The sequence below is a fragment of the Nerophis ophidion genome, linkage group LG22, assembly GCF_033978795.1.
Source record: "Nerophis ophidion isolate RoL-2023_Sa linkage group LG22, RoL_Noph_v1.0, whole genome shotgun sequence".
NCBI classification, from domain to species: domain Eukaryota; kingdom Metazoa; phylum Chordata; class Actinopteri; order Syngnathiformes; family Syngnathidae; genus Nerophis; species Nerophis ophidion.
In genome coordinates, this window is record NC_084632.1 from 35,331,418 (window position 1) to 35,346,417 (window position 15,000).

General features: G+C 40.5%; 1 protein-coding gene across 1 annotated transcript in view; it reads right to left on the reverse strand.

The window, feature by feature from the left end:
* Positions 1 to 15,000, reverse strand: part of LOC133540819 (insulin-like growth factor-binding protein 3) — an 80,477-nt gene that overhangs the window by 59,544 nt on the left and 5,933 nt on the right. The window contains exon 2 of the mRNA XM_061883770.1: positions 196 to 431. Coding sequence (XP_061739754.1) covers positions 196 to 431 — 236 coding nt within the window. The remainder of the gene's footprint in view (positions 1 to 195; positions 432 to 15,000) is intronic.

Here is a 15,000-nt window from a genome sequence, read left to right on the forward strand (position 1 = left end):
TTAATTTTTTGGTCATGTACACTGCTATTAGACAGCCACAATACTCTATGTATCTAAAGGTGTTCATGTATTGCAAGATAACAGAATTGAAATGAACATAAATCCTAACTATGATGACTAGTTTTACACCACAGCAGGTTGTTTTAAATGTAAATGTGTGTCTGAAGATGTCTACAAAAATTAGATTTGACTTACATACTCCATCTCCCTTTTGTTCTCCACTGAAAAGTTGTGCATATCCATATCGGTTCCCTCTGACACGGACTCCACCTTGTAGCTGTGAGTCTTCCTGTGATGATCTTTCTTGATCAGCTTGTTGTGTGACGGGGGTCTGGTGTCCATTACCCCTTTACTCCGCCCCGCTTTGACGGTTGATAAACCAGGCAACATGGTCTTGTTAACGCAGCCTTCCTCCTGATTGTGGCCATGTTCTGCATAAGTAGATCATAAATGGGTTAGTGCAAGACTATCATAGAATATTGGATGCCTGCTTTGTGGATTTTGGGGTATAGAGAAAAGGTCCATTGTGATTCGAATGCAACATAATGAAACATTTTAAAGCAGTATTGGAGTATATACGGAAAGTATACACTATTGTATTGGAGTATATAGTGAAAGCATTCCAGATGTCGATATATTTACATATATCGACACTATATTTATAATTTACCGGTCGATCTACGTTCCCATCCTCACCTATGGTCATGAGCTTTGGGTCATGACCGAAAGGATAAGATCACGGGTACAAGCGGCCGAAATGAGTTTCCTCCGCCGTGTGGCGGGGCTCTCCCTTAGAGATAGGGTGAGAAGCTCTGCCATCCGGGAGGGACTCAAAGTAAAGCTGCTGCTCCTTCACATGGAGAGGAGCCAGATGAGGTGGTTCGGGCATCTGGTCAGGATGCCACCCGAACGCCTCCCGAGGGAGGTGTTTAGGGCACGTCCAACCGGTAGGAGGCCACGGGGAAGACCCAGGACACGTTGGGAAGACTATGTCTCCCGGCTGGCCTGGGAACGCCTCGGGATCCCCCGGGAAGAGCTAGACGAAGTGGCTGGGGAGAGGGAAGTCTGGGTTTCCCTGCTTAGGCTGTTGCCCCCGCGACCCGACCTCGGATAAGCGGAAGATGATGGATGGATGGATGGACACTATATTTCCTCTGCTGTCTTCTTTCTATCCCCTCCTGCAAAGCACCAAATATATCCCAACATTTAATAAAGTCAAATAGAAACCTATGTAAAAAAAATAATATCTGTACTGCATATATATATATATATATATATATATATATATATATATATATATCCATCCATCCATCCATTTTCTACCGCTTATTCCCTTTCGGAGTCGCGGGGGGCGCTGGCGCCTATCTCAGCTACAATCGGGCAGAAGGCAGGGTACACCCTGGACAAGACGCCACCTCATCGCAGGGCCAACACAGATAGACAGACAACATTCACACTCACATTCACACACTAGGGCCAATTTACATATATATATATATATATATATATATATATATATATATATATATATATATATATGTATGTAAGTGTGGGAAAAATCACAAGACTACTTCATCTCTACAGAACTGTTTCATGAGGGGTTCCCTCAATCATCAGGAGATTGATGATTGAGGGAACCCCTCATGAAACAGTTCTGTAGAGATGAAGTAGTCTTGTGATTTTTCCCACACCTACATATTGCGCTCTACCACGGTATCGAGCACTATTCTCTGGATAATCCAATCAAGATATATATGTATATATATATATTGCGGTCTCATTCGCGGAGTCTGCGAATTAACCGCGGATCGGGCGGGTGACATGACGAAAAAATTGATTTTAAATAGATTTGGGCGGGTGCCGGTTGAACCATTTGGAAATATATGATATACATGGTTTAGATATCGATAACTTTTACCGATCGAAGAGCCATTTTGGACCTGTGTCACAAAGCGAAGAAGACATTAGTTGACGTATACATTCTGAAATATGTCTGCCGGCAGTCACCCAGTTAATGAGTATTGGGGCGTGCTATGAAGCCTTTGTCTTTGACACCTTCTACAACATGTACAGTTTACTTGCAAGTCCAGCAATATGTTGTGTCTTGCTTCCACTGACACATGCATATGACTGCAAGGCATACTGGGTGATACAGAGTACACTAATGGTTGTGATATAAAAAAAATTTAAACACTCTTACTAATATGCGCCACACTGTGAAGCCACACCAAACAAGAATGACGAACACATCTCGGGAGAACATCCTCACAGTAACACAACATAAACGCAAGACAACAAATACCCAGAATCCTTTGCACCCATGATACGACCTGACTATATTATACACCCCACTAGCAGCAAGCCCTGCTAGTGTGGTTTGCTATATATATATATATATATATATATATATATATATATATATATATATATATATATATATATATATATATATATATATATATATATATATATATATATATATATATATATATATATATATATATATATATATATATATATATATATATATATATATATATATATATATAACATACCTATCTGTATGTATTGATGTATTGGCTGCATTTCTGTGTGCCATGTTGCAAATGTTACCCAGCTTGCCAAAGACTGTAATAAATCCATCCTGGACACACACATCTATACCTTTGGCCATTCTAAGACAGTAACTTCCAGGAGTTATCCCACCCACTGAGAAGCCTTTGTTTTACTAATGTTTTCCAAAGTTGTGAAAATATTTAGAATTTCAACATTTCTGTCAACGAAGATTTGCTTCAGCCTGCAACACATACTCATTTTCATAGTAGGCTAATATAGCTAATATAGACACTTACATCATGTATTGACTTCATTATATCACTTCTGCAAGGCTTTTAATTTTTGCGGCTCAAGACTTTTTGTAATTTTTTTAGTCCTATACGGCTTTTTCAACATTTTGGGTTGTCGACCCTTGGGTTAGCATATTCCCTATACAGTGTTGCATGTTTAGCTATTTCTCATCCTCCAGTGGTGATATTTGTAAAACACATACATTTTTTGGGTGCCACAGAGATAACGATTAGTGATTCAGAAGCATCTTCACAATGTGGAGGGACATCAGCCACTGGCTGGACCAATGAGAATGCTACATTGTGTTGAGGACTCGTTTGTTCGCTTGTCGCTGTCAAATTTGCAGGACACAACGAGAAAGCGTCATCAACATGGATTGGAAAATGTATTTTAAAAAGTAATTAATTATAAATATGTGTTACTTTCCCGGAAAAAAGTAATTGAATTATTAATGGAATGACTATGTAATAAATGTAATTACAGGAAGCAATAATTGTGTTAATTTGAAATAATTTCAAATATCTGGCATATGCTTTTGATACGTTGTGTGTGTACATGTCTTCAAAAGGCAGTGCCTGTTTCTAAGCAACATACGATGTTAGCGTACAGACAGAGCAGCGTTAGCTCAGCTGTGTTTGATAGCTCAGACTCGCAGTTTACGGGCAGTTACGGCTGCTCTGTTGAATCTTTACACTGGATTTTGTTTGCACTCGTTAAAGGTGCTGTTTGCAATGTCCTCACAGTAACATTTTTCAAAGCGAAACATATAACAAGTAGTCCAAGAGAAGCAACGAACAATTTGCAGGCATGTTGTTGTAATGATAGAATATACATTAAATGACAGCTAACTTGACCTATCTAAATTATAACTTTTTAGCAAACAACACCTAAAGCTAATACAAATACGATTAACTCTTGGCATTCTCTCGATGAGCTTCAAGAGGTAGTCACCTGAAATACTTTTCACTTCACAGGTGTGCTTAAAGCTCATTGAGAGAATGCCAAGAGTGTGCAAAGCAGTAATCAGAGCAAAGAGAGGTTATTTTGAAGAAACTAGAATATAAAACATATTTTCAGTTATTTCACCTTTTTTTTTTTGTTAAGTACATAACCCCACGTGTTCATTCATAGTTGTGATGCCTTCAGTGACAATCTGAAAATAAATAAAACCCATTGAATGAGAAGGTGTGTCCAAACTTTTGGCCTGTACTGTACACACATATAAATAATTAGATTACTCATTACAAGCAAAAGTGACAACTTTAGTGACACCGTTATCATATAACGCCGTTATTCGAAACCTTAGTCATCAACATTAATTATCACAATATAACGATAGCATTAAACTCTCGATCGTCGGCCAGATTTATATAATTTTTATTTTTATTTTTTTCATTCTTATTAATGTTAAAGTACCAATGATTATCACACACACACTAGGTGTGGCGAAATTATTCTCTGCATTGGACCCATCATCTTTGATCACCCCCTGGGAGGTGAGGGGAGCAGGGAGCAGCAGCGGTGGCCGCGCCCGGGAATCATTTTTGGTGATTTAACCCTCAATTCCAACCCTAAATGCTGAGTGCCAAGCATGGAGGTAATGGGTCCCATTTTTGGGTATGACTCACAACCTACCGATCTCAGGGCGGACATATACATATGCATATATATATATATATATACATATACATATTAAATACATTTTATAATTCAAGATGTATATCACTTTCAATATATGGTATATGACATAACCCTACCCCCACTCATCCAGCTATGTGAGTACCATGCTTAGCAAGTCTTTGCCCTCTAGCCCTCCAGTGATAATGCTACTAGTTAAAGGGGAACATTATCACAATTTCAGAAGGGTTAGAACCAGTAAAAATCAGTTCCCAGTGTCTTATTTTATTTTTCGAAGTTTTTTTCAAAATGTTACCCATCACGCAATATCCCGAAAAAAAGCTTCAATGTGCCTGATTTACACCATCGCTATATCCACCCGTCCATTTTCCTGTGACGTCACTGCGTGACGCCAATACAAACAAACATGGTGGATAGAACAGAAAGATATAGCGACATTAGCTCGGATTCAGACTCGGATTTCAGCGGCTTAAGCGATTCAACATATTACGCATGTTTTGAAACGGATGGTTGGAGTGTGGAGGCAGATAGCGAAAACGAAATTGAAGAAGAAACTGAAGCTATTGAGCCATATCACGACAGACAGCGGCAACGAGGGCGAATTCGGCGATCGCCTTTTAACCAACGATTGCATCTTTTGACCACTAGTGCAACTTGAATCCGTCGATTGGTATGTGTTTGTTTGGCATTAAATGTGGGTGGAAGGAAAGGCTGGATGCAAATATAGCTACAAATGAGGCCTAATGATGCAATATGTACATACAGCTAGCCTAAATAGCACGTTAGCATCGATTAGCGTGCCGTGACCATTGATATGTCTGATTAACACACTCCACGTAAATCAACTTGAATCCGTCTCCGTTCGTGTTGTTACACCCTCCGACAACACACCGACGAGGCATAATGTCTCCAAGGTACGGAAAACCGTCGAAAAAACGGAAAATAAAGCTGATTTGACTTGGTGTGTGTAATGTGTTTGAGAAAATGGCGGATTGCTTCCTGTTGTGACGTCACGGGTGAAAGGTCATCGCTCCGACAGCGAACAATTGAAAGCATTTCAATCGCCAAATTCACCCTTTTATAGTTCGGAAATCGGTTAAAAAACATATGGTCTTTTTTCTGCAACTTCAAGGTATATATTGACACTTACATAGGTCTGATGATAATGTTCTCCTTTAATAACTAAGCTTAAGGCACAACTTCAGAGATTATCACAATAACTTGCTTTTTTACCTAAAACGCAGAGCTACATAAAACATATTATACCAGAAATTAATAGATATGTAACCTTAAATGAGATATGTACGAAATTTGATATGGTGTACTGTTACACCACCACTGGAAAACCCATCATTTCTGTTGACCACATGATCAATTAACAAAACTCAAAACCAGTAAAGTTGGCACGTTGTGTAAATTGTAAATAAAACAAAATACAATGATTTGCAAATCATTTTGAACCTATATTCAATTGAATAGACTGCAAAAAAAAAAAAAGATACCTAACGTTCCAACTGGTAAACTTTGTTATTTTTTGCAAATATTAGCTCATTTGGAATTTGATGCCGGCAACATTTTTTAAAAAAGCTGGCAAAAGAGGCAAAAAAGACTGACAAAAGTGAAGATGCTCATCAAACACTTATTTGAAACATCTCACAGATGAACAGGCTAGTTGGGAACATGATTGGGTATAAAAGCAGCGTCCATAAAATACTCAGTCATTCACAAACAAGGATGGGGCAAGAGTCACCATTTGGTGAACAAATGCAAGACCAAATTGTTGAACAGTTTAAGAACAACATTTCTCAACAAGATATTGATAGGAATTTCGGGATTTCACCATCAACGGTGCGTAATATCATCAAAAGGTTCAGAGAATCTGGAGAAATCACTGCACGTATGCGATGATATTATGGACCTTTGACCCCTCAGGCGGTACTGCATCAAAAAGCGACATCAGTGTGTAAAGGATATCACCACATGGGCTCAGGAACACTTCACAAAACCACTGTCAGTAACTACAGTCCGTCGCTTCATCTGTAAGTGCAAGTTAAAACTCTACTATGCAAAGCCGGTGCCGGCTAAGCTGGGCCCAAGCTCATCTAAGATGGACTGATGCAAAGTGGAAAAGTGTTCTGTGGTCTGACGAGTCCACATTTCAAATTGTTCTTGGAAACTGTGGACATTGTGTCCTACGGACCAAAGAGGAAAAGAACTATCTGGATTGTTTTGGGCGCAAAGTTCAAAAGCCAGAGCTGTGATGGTAAGGGGGTGTATTAGTGCCAAAGGCATGGGTAACTTACACATCTGTGAAGGTACTATTAATGCTAAAAAGTACATTTAAGTTTTGGAGCAAAATATTTTGCCATCCAAGTTACGTTTTTTTTCATGGACGCCCCTGCTTATATCAGCAAGACAGAGCCAAGCCACATTTGCACGTGTTACAACAGCGTGGCTTCGTAGTAAAAGAGTACTAGACTGTCCTGCCTGTAGTCCAGACCTGTCTCCCGTTGAAAATGTGTGGAGCGTTACAAAGCCTAAAATATGACATTCAAGACCCCGGACTGTTGAACAACATAAGCAGTACATCATGCAAGAATAGGAAAGAATTCCACCTGAAAAGCGTAAAAAATTCATCTTCTCAGTTCCCAAACGTTTAAAGGAAAGGCCATGTAACACAGTGGTAACAATGCCCCTGTGCCAACTTATTTGCAATGTGTTGCTGCCCTTAAATTTTAAGTTAATGATTATTAGAAAAAAAATTAAGTTTAAAGGCCTACTGAAAGCCACTACTACCGACCACGCAGTCTGATAGTTTATATATCAATGATGAAATATTAACATTGCAACAAATGCCAATACGGCCTTTTTAGTTTACTAAATTGCAATTTTAAATTTCCTGCGAAGTATCCTGCTGAATACGTCGCGGAATGATGACGCGTGCTCGTGACGTCACGGGTTATAGCGGACATGTTCTTCCAGCACCGATCACGGCTAAAAGTCGTCTGCTTTAATCGCATAATTACACAATATTCTGGACATCTGTGTTGGTGAAACTTTTCCAATTCGTTCAATGAATAATGGAGAATACAAAGACGAAAGATGTTGAACAAACACAGCCGGTGTTTCTTTGTTTACATTCCCCAAAGATGATGGTGAAGCTTTAATATCGAGCGAACATGGTTCTCTACCACATGTCAACTGGCAGGTTTCGGTGAGAAAATTGTGGTAATAAGTCGGCTCTGACCGTAGACATGAGCGGAGCTTGTGTCGTTCCTCCTGCAGCTGTCAAAGAGGCTGCTGCGACTCTCTTGCCTCCTCTGTGGCTTCCCTCCGACTTTCAGGTACAACTATGTAATCTCACTAAAACACTAGTAACACAATAAGCCGATAAGGGATTTCCCAGAATTATCTTAGTAAATGTGTCTAATGGGCTTCACGGTGGCAGAGGGGTTAGTGCGTCTGCCTCACAATACGAAGTTCCTGCAGTCCTGGGTTCAAATCCAGGCTTCGGATCTTTCTGTGTGGAGTTTGCATGTTCTCCCCGTGAATGCGTGGGTTCCCTCCGGGTACTCCGGCTTCCTCCCACTTCCAAAGATATACACCTGGGGATAGGTTAATTGGCAACACCTAATTCGCCCTAGTGCGTGAATGTCTGTCATTCTGTGTTGGCCCTGCGATGAGGTGGCGACTTGTCCAGGGTGTACCCTGCCTTCCGCCCGATTGTAGCTGAGATAGGCACCAGCGCCCCCCGCGACCCCGAAAGGGAATAAGCGGTAGAAAATGGATGAAATGTGTCTAATAACATCTGATTCGCTCCCACTGCCCTCTCTTTTTTTTTTTTTCTAGTCCTTCACTCTCACTATCTTCATCCAGAAATCTTTCATCCTCGTTCAAATTATTGGGGAAATTGTCGCTTTTTCGGTCCGAATCGCTCTCGCTGCTGGTGGCCATGATTGTAAACAATGTGAGGATGTGAGGAGCCCTACAACCCGTGACGTCACGCGCACATCGTCTGCTACGTCCGGTACAGGCAAGGTTTTTTTATTAGCGACCAAAAGTTGCAAACTTTATCGTCGAAGTTCTTTACTAAATCCTTTCAGCCAAAATATGGCAATATCGCGAAATGATCAAGTATGACACATAATATGGACCTGCTATCCCCGTTTAAATAAGAAAATCTCATTTCAGTAGGCCTTTAATGAAGAACGTGAATAATATTGTCTTTGCAGTCTATTCAATTGAATATAGGTTGAGAAGGATTAGCAAATAATTGTATTTTGTTTTTATTTACGATTTACACAACGTGCCAACTTCACTGGTTTTGGGTTTTGTATGATGTGGTGGAATAAGCGGTAGAAAATGGATGGATGGATGGATGATGTGGTGGAGCTCCACAATTTGATGGCCAAAAACTAAGGACATGGACAGGATGAGATGCAAACAACATGGGACATCAACCACAGAATTATTTTTGGGATAAATTGTACTTCTAAGAGTAGTTTTAATGCAGCTTTCTGAGGGATCGCTTGTGCACGCCAGTTTTCCGAGACTCTGTATTTAGTTAGCGCAGGCAGCATGAAGCAGGGCTTTTATTGTGAAGATAGGAAATGTGCAGTCGGCCTTTAGAGTTTTGACGGAAGGTACGGCGCGAGAGTCTGTTGAAATATAAAGTGTTTCTCGCCTTCCTCTCGGTCATATTTTAATAATAATGATCTTGCAGCAGCCAGCGTCATCTCACAAGACCCTCCGGTACCGTGAATGTCATTTAAGTGACGTCTTGGTGAAGATTGATGATCACTAATTTTTAGGTCTATTTTTTTTAAAAGCCTGGCTCGAGATCGACTGACACACCCCCCGCGGTCGACTGGTAGCTCGCGATCGACGTAATGGGCACCCCTGCTGTAAAGGATGGTGGTTCTCCAGAATATACAAAGTAAGTAATGGGAGAAATCCGTAAATGTGGCCCCCACAACAATTTAGTTGAATGTCCCTGATGTAGCGTGTCTGTTAGTGTGACATCGCGCCTGCCAGCTACACATTTATTTCAGCCAAACCAAATAACGGAGGAAAAGAAATGCACAGAGGCTTGCACGCTTGACGTCAGCTGTGCCTCAAACACACAACCGTGTGTACTAACACAGAGGTGGCATGTGTGCCATCTCACCACTTGGAGCAACATGTGTCCATTCACACCAAACACTGTAGGACTAACTTTGCACAAAATCGGATTAAGAAAACGGGTTAACTGTTGATACAGGGAATGTTTGTTATTGATCATTTACCATGTGTGTTTCTTGAACGCATCATAATAATCCCCTCAAAAATGGATTAACTCACTGGAATATAAAGACATTAGAACAGGGGTGCCCATTACGTCGATCGCGAGCTACCAGTCGACCGCGGGGGGTGTGTCAGTCGATATCCAGCCAGGCTTTTAAAAAAAATAGACCTAAAAATTAGTGATCATCAATCTTCACCAAGACGTCACTTAAATGACATTCACGGTACCGGAGGGTCTTGTGAGATGACGCTGGTTGCTGCAAGATCATTATTATTAAAATATGACCGAGAGGAAGGCGAGAAACACTTTTTATTTCAACAAACTCTCGCGCCGTACCTTCCGTCAAAACTCTAAAGGCCGACTGCACATTTCCTATCTTCACAATAAAAGCCCTGCTTCATGCTGCCTGCGCTAACTAAATACAGAGTCTCGGAAAACTGGCGTGCACAAGCGATCCCTCAGAAAGCTGGCGTGCACATCACTTGTGCACGCCAGCTTTCCGAGACTCTTATTTTGTTAGTGCAGGCAGCATGAAGCAGGGCTTTTATTGTGAAGATAGGAAATGTGCAGTCGGCCTTTAGAGTTTTGACGGAAGGGACGGCGCGAAAGTCTGTTGAAATAAAAAGTGTTTCTCGCCTTCCTCTCTGTCATTTTTTTCATAATAATGAAGTGGCAGCAGCCAGCGTCATCTCACAAGACCCTCGGGTGCCGTGAATGTCAATCAAGCAAGCTATGGAATTTGCCGCCAATGTTTTTCTTGTAAAGTGTATGGAAGCTGGATGAATTAGATGCCAAAAACCAACCACTTTCATGTGGTATTGTACAGATAGGACAACTTTTTTTCTCCTCCATTTGAAAATGTGGGCGTTATCATCATTACTGTCTGATTCCAATCAATGCAAGTCATCAGAATCAGGTAATACACCAACTTATATTCTTGTCTTTGTGAAAGAAAGACATCTATATGTGTTACACATGCTTGTATTATCATTAAACACATTTAACTTGTTTACAAAAATGTCTCTTTCATTAATAAATAAATAAATATAAATGATATATATAAATGAGGTAGATCCCTCGAGTTGGTCAATTGAAAAGTAGCTCGCCTGCAGAAAAAGTGTGGGCACCCCTGCAATAGAACATACATCCATAAACATTTAAAAAGTGCAATATATTTATCTGTACAGTAATCTATGTACTTATATCTGCACCTTCTTGCTCTTTTATACTGCACTACAACGAGCTGATGAAACAAAATGTCGTTCTTATCTGTACTGTAAAGTTCAAATCTGCATGACAATAAAAGTGTCAGGCTTGCCACTGACAGTTTGTTTGTGTTTTAGGTTTTCCTCTGTGTGTTTAGTATTTCCTGTCCTTAGTTCCTCTCAGCACTCTTATTTTGATTCAGCTTCCTGTGTGTCTCCCTGAGTGCTTTGTTTCCCCTCAAATGCGGCTGATTGGCACCTGGCCACACCCGTTGTCAATCAGCCCGCTCCTATGTGTACCTGCTTTGTCTTCCAGTCAGTGCTGGATTATTGTCTTGTCGATGTCACTTCTTGTCGCTCTTGTCATTCAATCAATCAATCAATGTTTACTTATATAGCCCTAAATCACTAGTGTCTCAAAGGGCTGCACAAACCACTACGACATCCTCGGTAGGCCCACATAAGGGCAAAGAAAACTCACACCCAGTGGGACATCGGTGACAATAATGACCCAGTGGGACGTCGGTGACAATGATGACTATGAGAACCTTGGAGAGGAGGAAAGCAATGGATGTCGAGCGGGTCTAACATGATACTGTGAAAGTTCAATCCATAACGGATCCAACACAGTCGCGAGAGTCCAGTCTAAAGCGGATCCAACACAGCAGCGAGAGTCCCGTTCACAGCGGAGCCAGCAGGAAACCATCCCAAGCGGAGGCGGATCAGCAGCGCAGAGATGTCCCCAGCCGATACACAGGCAAGCAGTACATGGCCACCGGATCGGACCGGACCCCCTCCACAAGGGAGAATGGGACATAGAAGAAAAAGAAAAGAAACAGCAGATCAACTGGTCTAAAAATGTCGTGTCGTATCTTGTCGAGTCAATGCAGCGTTGCGGTAAGCTATATTTAGTTAGATGTTTTTAGCTTACTGTGTCTTTTGTTCCCTGCTTCCAGTTTATTTTCTTATTATAAGTACTACTTGTATTTCCCTCTAGATACCTGCTAGCTTCCATGCTAGCCTTTTTTGTTTGTTATCCGCCCATGTGCACGCTTTTTGTTCGTACCATTTTGTTTGGTTGTGTTCTAGTATTTTATATTAAATCATGTTTTCTCACTCCATGCCTGCCTCCATCTCTGCATCTTGGGGTTCGACACAAACTAACTCTGACAAAAAAGAAATCTAAGTCCTTAAATGTGTTCAGCAAGCTGTTGGAGATCTTTTATCAGTCTTGAGTGGCCAGTGCCCTGTACTTTGCAGTGGTTTGTTGAGGGAGCAGCACCAGCAAAAGGGACTTAAACCAGATTGACAAACTGATCCGGAAAGCTGGCCAAACTATTATCACGCAGTTGGAGGCGTTTGTGTCAGTGAGGGACAGGAGGACATTGCTCGCCACCATGGACAATTCTGCCCACCCACACCACCAGACAATTGAGGGACAGCGGAGCTCATACCTCAACAGGCTCCTTCAGCTTCCTTCCCACAGTGTTCGATTCAAGAACTCCTTCATTCCCCACTCCATCTAGCTGTATAATCTCTCACCATACAGCAATAGATGATACCTGTCTATTACTTGACTACTTCTTTGTTAGCTACCTCTCTTTGTTTATGTCTATTTTCTGCCATATGTACTCTCTATTTTCTTGAATTATTCTGGAAAAAAAAGATATAAAAAATAACTAAAAACTTGTTGAAAAATAAACAAGTCATTCAATTATAAATAAAGATTTCTACACATAGAAGTAATCATCAACTTAAAGTGCCCTCTTTGGGGATTGTAATAGAGATCCATCTGGATTCATGAACTTAATTCTGAACAATCTTTAACATCAATATTTATGGAACATGTCCACAAAAAGTCTAGCTGTCAACACTGAATATTGCATTGTTGTATTTTTATTTCACAGTTTATGAGCCTACATTCATATTTTCTTGAAGTTGTATTCAATAGATTGATTGATTGATTGATACTTTTATTAGTAGATTGCACAGTACAGTACATATTCCGTACAATTGACCACTAAATGGTAACACCCCAATAAGTTTTTCAACAATTCATGGTACAAATATATACTATCAACATAATACAGTCATCACACAAGTTAATCATCATAGTATGTACATTGAATTATTTACATTATTTACAATCCGGGGGGTGGGATGAGGAGCTTTGGTTGATATCAGTACTTCAGTCATCAACAATTGCATCAACAGAGAAATGTGGACATTGAAACAGTGTAGGTCTTACTTAGTAGGATATGTACAGCCAGCAGAGAACATAGTGAGTTCACATAGCATAAGAACAAGTATATACATTAGAAGTACATTTGAGTTGTTTATAATCCGGGGAGATGGGATGTGAATGGAGGAGGGTATTAGTAAAGTGTTGAAGTTGCCTGGAGGTGTTGTTTTAGAGCGGTTTTGAAGGAATATAGAGATGCACTTACTTTTATACCTGTTGGGAGTGCATTCCACATTGATGTGGCATAGAAAGAGAATGAGTTAAGACCTTTGTTAGATCGAAATCTGGGTTTAACGTGGTTTGTGGAGCTCCCCCTGGTGTTGTGGTTATGGCGGTCATTTACGTTAAGGAACTAATTTGACATGTACTTCGGTATCAAGGAGGTGTAGCGGATTTTATAGACTAGGCTCAGTAGGCTTACCCCCATTTGAGAACCAATGCGCTAGAGCAGGGGCGCTCACACTTTTTCTGCAGGTGAGCTACTTTTCAATTGACCAAGTCGAGGAGATCTACCTCATTCCTATTTATAATTTATATTTATTTATTTATGAAAGAGACATTTTTGTTAACAAGTTAATGGTGTTTAATGATAATACAAGCATGTTTAACACACATAGATTCCTTTCTTTCATGAAGACAAGAATATAAGTTGGTGTATTTGATGCTGATGACCTGCATTGATTGGAATTAGACAGTGGTGCTGATAACGTCCGCATTTTCAAATGGAGGAAAAAAAAAAGTCCTCCTTTCTGTCCAATACCACATGAAAGTGGTTGGATTTGGCATCTCATTTGTCCAACTTGCATACTCGTTTTTAAACACTTTGTTATGAGAGTAGCATATGTGTGTGGCCCTTTGATGTCTGGCAGCAGGTGAGTGACGTCAGTGACTGTGCGGGTGGGCAAGCAAGTGAGAAAGCGGTCGCTAAGGCCGGGGGAGAAATACATTGGCATCAAACTCCGTAGCTTGCTAGCTTGTGCACGCTAGCTTTCTGAGACTCTTATTTTGTTAGCACAGGCAGGATGAAACAAGTCTTTTATGGTGAAGACAGGAACTGTGCTGTCGGTCTTTAGAGTTTTGACAGTAGGTACGGAGTCTCTAGAAATAAAATGTGTTTCTCTGCGTCCGCCCTGTTAGTGATTTTTTTCTTAAATATGAGCTCGCAGCAGCCAGCGTCATCTCACAAGATCCTCGGGTGCCGAGAATGTCAAACAACTGACGAAAGTGAAGTCTTGGTATGATTGATGATTGCTCATTTTTATGTCAATTTTTTAATGCCTGGCTTGAGATCGACTGACACACCCTCCGAGATCGACCAGTCGATCGCGATCGACGTAATGGGCACCCCTGCGCTAGAGAATGAAGAGTACTTGAAACTCCGCATGTCAACATCTCCGTTCAGTGCCACAACAACAAAATGTCGAGGCAACCATTTCCACATCAACACTGTATGAAAAAAATAGTCAACAACAGAAGGAGATAACGTCCGTTGTAACCTACCACATAGCGAAGGACATACACTATTCGATTTCCTATTAGGCAGCTAATTTTTATTTGACAGTTATTGAAATATCTTGTGTGACATCATGCACAAAAGTGCAGTCATAGCTTGTTTTAAAATGTCTGACAATCTTGCACTTTCTGTTTTGAAATGCTTAATAACTGTTTCATAAATACAGTTTTGGTCAATTGACTTAATTGTGATTTCCCTCTCTGCATGAATGTTTAAAAGTAGCATATATTAATCCAGTATGAACATGAATGTTTTAATGTAAACACATAGA